This window comes from Megalobrama amblycephala, linkage group LG3, assembly GCF_018812025.1.
Source record: "Megalobrama amblycephala isolate DHTTF-2021 linkage group LG3, ASM1881202v1, whole genome shotgun sequence".
NCBI classification, from domain to species: Eukaryota; Metazoa; Chordata; class Actinopteri; order Cypriniformes; family Xenocyprididae; genus Megalobrama; species Megalobrama amblycephala.
Window position 1 is genome coordinate 5,379,173 of NC_063046.1, and position 7,946 is coordinate 5,387,118.

The window sequence follows — 7,946 nt, forward strand, 5'->3', positions numbered from 1 at the left end:
GTTCAAATGCTGCTGCTGATAAACATGTTTGTGAAAAGGCCAGAAAATTATCACTTCTGTTTACAAGCCTTTCGATATCGAAAACTACTGAAAACTGAGAATAAAAATATTTTTTAAGAACCTGTATTTTTTCACATTCCTAATTACTTATATGAAAGCTACTTTATCAAATATGTATGTGGGAACATTTCTGTATGCGTGATACAAAACATGCACAGTCAATAATTTACATCCATCAACTGTATGAATAAATGACTAGAGTGTGAAAAATCATTTCTGCATATGCACACATAAGCATGTTGTTCCTGGCATTTCATTCATAATCAGATACTAAGAGACACATATGGCTGGGGAGGGACTTCAGCTAGCTAGACTTGTTTAATAAACCAGTATTTCCGTCATTGCACACAATTACGCCAGACGCTCATATGCAGAGGCTGGTGTGTAGGAATATTCATTTATATTTATGGTTAATAGCTAAACTGTGTCATATTCTTCAAGAAAGGATTGAATTGGCAGACTGGAGAGTGACAGTGAAGGCCTTCTGTCAGGTGGACACATTTAGCAGCAAGCACCATGGATTCCAGGTGAGATGAAACTCGTGCTTTCTACAGAAGGATTTTTTTTTTTTTTTTTTATAAAATTGAAGCTGATCAATTGCTAAAATGCTGTGTATCTTCTCTAGTGATACTAAAATTTGAATTGATTTTATAACAACCCAACACTTACATACAGATCCTGTATGTAAAAAACGTGATCAACTGAAGGATTCATTGGCTGTAATGTGTTTTATGGCGCCATCTGATGGATGGAACGGTCTTTGCCCTTTCTTATGCCACTAATAATCTTGAATAATCGATTAAAAACAGCAAACAAGTCACTGCTACAAATTCTGAGGTTGTGATTAATAATACACCTGCTGAAAATAATCTAGTGATCATCTATGGTTCAAAACAAAGATGTTGCTGTTTTAACAACTAAAAATTAGTTTGGTCCTTAATACCCTCCCAAATAATGCTTTAAACTAGCTATACAATCATTTTTGTATACATTTATATAACATTGTATAACATTTATGTATACAAACATTTAAATTGCACACAACGGTAGTTTTCATAAAATGTCTTTATGACAGATTCAATCAACAGTAAATAATTTAGACATCACTAACAGGTTAAGTAAATATATAATCAGTATACAATATTGGGCAAAGATGTATAAGAAAAGCTCCATTTTATAACATTAAGTGACATGTTGTTCACTTCCAACTTTTTAGTTGTTTTATTGTAATCGTTACACAGTTAATGCATTGATTTGACATTTACCACAGCGCTGATAAGTTTCAGTAAGTTGCCCCTGTGTTGGGGTAGTTTTGGCCATGATTGGGCAGGTTTTATTATGCAACCCTAGGTTTATTCATTTTGATTTCCTGAGTAGTAAAAACAAAGATGAAACTACAAAAAAACTACAGCGATCTGTCCCGACACATTAAAGAGCACCAAAACAACATTTATGGTTTGAATTTTGTGATGATATTGACAGAATTTGAAAGCTAATTTAGTTTCTTATTGAAAATAACAATATTTTGTGATTATTGGATGGGAGAAGCTAAATAACGTTTAGTGAAGTTCAATAGGCATACAAAGGTCAATCTTGAGATTTGAGAATTGATGTCAAGATGGTTAAAGATGAAAATTCAGGAAATCTATATTTTTGACCAAGCCATAATAATAAAAAAAAAGTTATAAATCAAAACTCATAAGCAGTGAAGTCTGAAATGAAAGTAGAAACAAGGAAAACATACTCAGAATTCCACTTTAGGACCAACTGGAAATATTAAATGCTAATAACGCTAGAAATGCAAATAACGTCAAGAGTCAAACCCACACCTTAGCTTATGAAACCACGAGAACAGGCTGATTTCAGAATAATATTAGCATGCTACTCTCAATTTTGCACTATAAAGCCATGGAGAAAAATAACAATAGTATGTTAGTATGTTATTTCAAGTTCAGCCACACATTTTTTCAAACCCTTTGCTACACTGACTGCCCTGCAAGCAACTTACAATACAAACTTGACAGGGCAGCATGATTTGAGAAGTATTCTTTTACATGTTTCATAATTTCATATCTACATTCATTTGGTAGCCTACTATCAAATCACAAAACAGAGCAAAACCAACTGCTTGATTGCTTATATCACATAATATCACAATGATATCTATACTATTGTCAATGTTCTAAAATGTTAAATATGGACAATTAGGCATTAACATCATGAAACTGTGAATTGTAAAATGCACTATACAAAAATATTGACTTGACTTTAATCTTGAATGTCTGCTTTTCAATAGACATTTCTAGTCATAGATTCTTGCTGTATGCAATTATGTTAAGAAAGATTCACCTTCTTATCTTATAGGAAACCAAGACTTCCACCACGCAGACCAACTCTTATTCATGGAGGACCTCCAAAACGATATCGTCTACATACAGAGAGAAAAGTGCTTGAAGATCATGGAAAAGTCAGAAAATGGACTTATGGGATAAAAGACACCAGTAAACTAAAGAAAATTGTGCTGTTGGTGGGAGAGACCGGCGCTGGCAAGACGACTCTCATCAACACCATGGTCAACTACTTACTAGAGGTGAAGTTTGAGGATGAACTATGGTATGAAATCACAGAAGAAGCAGCCAGAGACCAATCAGAATCACAAACATCTGAAATCACCATGTATGAGGTCTGTCCTGTAAAGAATCCTATATCTCTCACCATCATCGATACTCCAGGATACGGAGACACTAGAGGATTGGAAAAAGATCTGGAAGTTGCTGAGAATTTATCTATGCTGTTTCAGAACAATGATGGAGTTCGTGAGATTGATGCTGTGTGTTTTGTGACTCAAGCATCTAAGAATCGTCTCTCAGACAGACAGCATTACATTATCAGTTCAATTCTGTCTCTGTTTGGAAAAGATATTGTGAAAAATATTGTGTTTTTAATCACACACTCTGATGGTCTGCCACCCAAAAACGTCCTCGGCGCCATTAAAAAAGCTAAAATCCCCTGCAGACGAGACCACAGTGGCCAACCTGTTCATTTCTTATTCAACAACCGGCAGGCTGACGCCCGTCACACTAAAGAACGTCATATTCGTGCTCAAAGAGACGCCTGGGAAGACAGCATGGATGGCATGAAGGACTTCCTTCAGTCTCTGGATGAAAAGAACAGAAGAAGTTTAGAGTTGACTTCAAATGTCCTGATAGAGCGCATTCAATTTGAAGCGTCCATTTGCAACTTACAGCTGCGAGTTCAAGAGAAAGAGCTGAAAAAGGCTGAAAAACTTCAGATCCAGCAGGCAATAATGCAAAACAAGGATAAGATTGAGGAGTGTAAAAACTTCAACATTCACGTAAAAAAAACTGTCAAAATGAAGGTTCCCATTCAAAGTGCTTCATGGAAGAGCAGGAAGGCGACGACCTGCACCGTCTGTGAGGAAAACTGCCATGAGTTTGACTGCTGGTGGGTTTCTGATCCCAGCAAATGTGAAGTCATGAAAAAAGGCTACTGCACTGTGTGTACAGGGAAGTGTCATCACAGCAAACACGTCAAAGAAAACAAGAAATATGTCATGAGCACCTCAAGCTTCATGATGGAATTTGACTCTATAAAAAAGCAATATGAAAAAGCTCAAGAACAAACCAAGACATATTTGGTTTTAATGAAACATCTCGACAAAGATCTGAAGGAGATTGAGGACCAAAAGTCAATTCTTCTGTATGAAGCTTACCAGAACATCAAGCATCTGTCTCAGATCGCATTAAAGCCAGACTCGGCCTTCACTCTTCAGCATCTGGACTTCTTCATCCCCAGAGTGAGGGAGGCTGGGAAAGAAGACTGGACCCGAGAGCTGGAGGAAATGAGGAGAAAAGCTGTAGCTGAAGAAGCAAATAAAGATGCTCTGAGTTATCTGAGAGCTGGTCTGGCAAAACTTTTCCTTGGTGACAATCAATAAGCGGATGATTTCTGTAGTAATGTTGTTCTACAACATTTGTATATACCATGGGTTGACTTTTATTACAACTAACACTCTTAAACTGTATTGTTTTTGTAATACGAATGTTACATTAAAGATGTCCCTGACCATTTTTGTCATGCCTTTATGAATTACTTTTTACATAGGCCACATTCACACTGTCTGTTTTTGGGATTGAGAACCACATTTACTTACATGTGTGAGTCTAGAAATGTCCCGTTCACACAGCAACTTACAGTAGCATCTCAAACACTGTCTGTATGAATGTGCAATGTGAGGCAAGCCAGTATTCTCTTACTGGTAACCAACAACAGTGACCAGCATAATAATAAAGATGGAGATGTCCATCAAACTGAAAAGTCTTATCACTTTGGAAAGGACAAAAGACCAACTGAACCGCAAGTTCATCCATCAAAACTTCATTAACCGACAGCAGCATTAATGTAAATGTGCCAGCTGGAGTCTTAAACCATTGCACTTGCGTCTCAAGTAAAATAACCGTAAATAACTGTACCTTGTAAATAACCGTACTGCATGTGAACTTAACCATATTAGGGACTCAAATACAGGACTGACTCTACCGTATTCTACTGCTGTTTGAACGTGGCCATAAAAATTGCTGTAAAAAAAAAGTAAAAATTTGACAAGAGCATACAGTTTTCCATTAAAACAGTAATATATCATAGAAAACAATGCATTCTGGGTAATTGTGATGAGCAGGGTGGACGAGAGCTGTGTGGGAACGGCGCGAGTGATAACGAGCGTCAGCTGCGTGTTGCACCGGTCTCGTATCTCTCATGAAGAAACTCCGGAGGCACAAAAGGAGTCTTTAACAGTGAAGAATGAGAGAGGACCAGGCCTGGATTTATTTTATGGTTTTATTATGTTTGTGTGGCCGGCAGACGTCCATGAGGGACTGCCAGCATTTTACTTTTGTTTTGTTGTTTGTTTATTTTGAATATTAAAGTTATGCTTAGTCAAGTCAAGTCACCTTTATTTACAGTGATAACAGGAACATAATTTTGTCTGTACAGAAGCTGCAGAAAAATAGTGTCATTGTCCAGCTTAAGTAAGTACAGTATTGATTCATTCCATTGTAAAAATCATTAGTTATTAATTTAGTTAATTTATCTATACAGCAGCACTAGAGAAAACAGTGATGTCATCCTCCAGCCCAGTTCAGTTCGAATACAATGGTGTCAATGCAGGCAGATCAAAACGTTGATTATCAAGTGTCCCCAGCTAAGCAAGCCAAAGGCGACAGTGGCAAGGAACCCAAACCCCAACAGGTGACAAAAATGGAGAAAAAAACCTTGGGAGAAACCAGGCTCAGTCAGGGGGCCAGTTCTCCTCTGGCCAACAGTGAACAGTGCTTGAGTTCAATTGAATACATTGGGTGTTATATGAAGTGTTCCCGGTTCTGGCCTAACAAGACAGTGCCTAAGACACATTCACAGAAAGGGCTTAGCCTAAGCCAGGATTAGGCCTTAGTTCAATTAGAAAGTATATGTATCTTTTATAAATGTACACTAGAAAAAAACATTACTGGTGTGCATTTTAAGACAAAACAATGGTCGCTTTCACTTAAAACAGCTGAAACATGCATTTATTCTGGGACTAGCTAAACCTTGACTGTGAAAATATTGTTTTCAGTTTTATTAAGAAATATTCATTTTCAGTTGACTAAAATGAAATAAGTTTACAGTACTTTGTTTTACAGCATATTTTTTTTTACAGTTTTGCTTTACCCTTTTTCCAAACTTAAAATAGTAAGAATAAACACAGAGGGCCTATTTAAAATCTGGTCAATCAGATTTGGTTTGCATGAATCATTTACATTTGGCCACACAAATGTTTCTACAAAATGGATAATTCAGTCTATTCCTGCACTATAAGCAAATAAGTACAACAAACCTGTATCCTTGATCATTCAAATGCTAGACATTGAATTGTGCTACTGCTACTCTTGAGGTTACTTATACAAAGAGGTGGCTAAAACTGCTTCAGTGCAGTATTCACGACACCAGCTGCAGTGTAATGCACATTGGCGCCAAATCGAAAATAAATGTAAAAAATGTGATGATACCAGTATTTCAGCTGTACCTGCATCAACTCGCTACCAGCTGATAGGGGCTGTATTAAAATAGTCCCATGTTTATATCCTTGAAGAGACTAAAGTTTCTTATTTACATCATGTTTTTCTGCATTGAGCAATGAGACTCTGACTGGCAGAGTCGACAGATCAGAAACCTGCTCAAAATAGCAGTTCTCATTCAGCACTTGCTCATTGACTGCATTCCTCCACACCCTCGTGAATCATTTCACTATAACCAACAAAGTGTAGACATGATGGAAATAAGAGATCCATTATGCCCTGTAGGCAGCTTCATTGATTATAATGGGAGTTTTGAAAGAATGCAGAACGCTGTGTCCTCGCCATGAGATGAAGTGAGTGACTGTTTCAGCAAGCGCTGAATTATAACACTTTATTACTAAACATTAGTTAGGCACTTTATTTCTACTTTTCAAAAATTTTCTTCATTTTTTTTATGGAAAATACATGTCTTTCCGATCTGATATGTGACGGCAAAAGGCGGAATTGAACTCGGATCGATTGCGTCCAAAGTTACTTCCACGCGCCATACTCCCTACAACTTACAATACAACAGACATTGAAAGATGCATGCCTTTTTAAATCTTGTGTGGACCAACCAGACATTGGTGGGCATTACTGCCATCTGCCTTGTAGTGTCTTGTCTTGTCTTGTCTTGTTTGCTGCAAACAGAGCTTCTCTCCACTTACTCTCCCTGCCTAGCAGCAAGACTAGTACAGTGTCTGAGATATCTGAGTGTATAGTCAGTTGTGCATAGAGTACCTGCCTGGCCATCGCTGCTATCCTCTGTTCTCACTTTGCACTGCCATAACTGCTCTCCAGCCTACTGTAATCTTGAGCTAGTTACAGTGGCTGCTCTTCCTGCTTACCTGTAAGAGTGCAACATTCCGTGCCTGTTTGGACGGTGTTCACATCATTTTCAAGCTGTATTATAGACACCGTTCTATGGTTAAAGCATTGATTGGATTATTACATACCTTTCAGTCATATTAATTTACATTTCAGCAAATTGCTCTGTATCTTTCAACATACTTTCTGATGTTCATTCATGTTTATTTTGTGCTAGAACTATAGTAATGTCACTTGCCACTTAAACTAAAAAGCTTGATCATGAGGTTTAAGAATCAACATCGAGATTGTTAAAATGAAGATGATTAAAATTGAGAAAATCAACATTTTCTTTCCAGTCTCAATAAAAATCACAGAGCAAACTGGGTTAAACCAAACCCATAAGCAGTGCAGTCTGAAACATGAAAAAGGAACAAGGAAAACATACTAAGAATTCCATTAACAAGAAATAGTCTTCTTTATGGGTAATGACACTAGCAGCAAAAATGACATCAAAACCATGAAAGATGAAATCAAAATAATTCAGAATAACAGCTGCCATATAAAGCCACAGAGAAAATAGCGATATTATGTTAGGATGTTATTTCAAATTTAGTCATGCGATTTTAAACCCTTCACTACATTGACTGCCCTGCAAGCGAATTGCAACAGAAACTCATCATGGCAGCATGATTTGATAAGTATTCAGAGGGAATTCCCTGTTGAAATTATTGTATCTTGCTTGCAAAACATTCATGTAGACTAGGTTTCACATTAATTGAATTAGTCCACAATTCAGTTTACTTTTTTTTTTTTTTTCATTTACATTTTAAATGAACTTTGTGCTTAAATGTGTTAGATAAATAAAACCAAACAACTCAAGTTCCTTGTAATCATGTGACAAACTGGTATTACAGGAAAGATGAGCAGGAGACGTCCCATTCTCATACTGATTATTAAAAAGTT

The 7,946-nt window shown here is 36.8% G+C and overlaps 1 protein-coding gene across 1 annotated transcript; it reads left to right on the forward strand.

Annotated features, from left to right (window-relative positions):
• Positions 1–358: 358 nt before the first annotated feature.
• LOC125264343 lies at positions 359–4,145 on the forward strand. Its single transcript, XM_048183589.1, has 2 exons — positions 359–587; positions 2,425–4,145. Exons 1-2 carry the CDS (start codon positions 577–579, stop codon positions 4,016–4,018), a joined length of 1,605 nt encoding a protein of 534 aa, XP_048039546.1. The 5' UTR covers positions 359–576; the 3' UTR covers positions 4,019–4,145.
• The last annotated feature ends 3,801 nt before the right edge of the window (positions 4,146–7,946 follow it).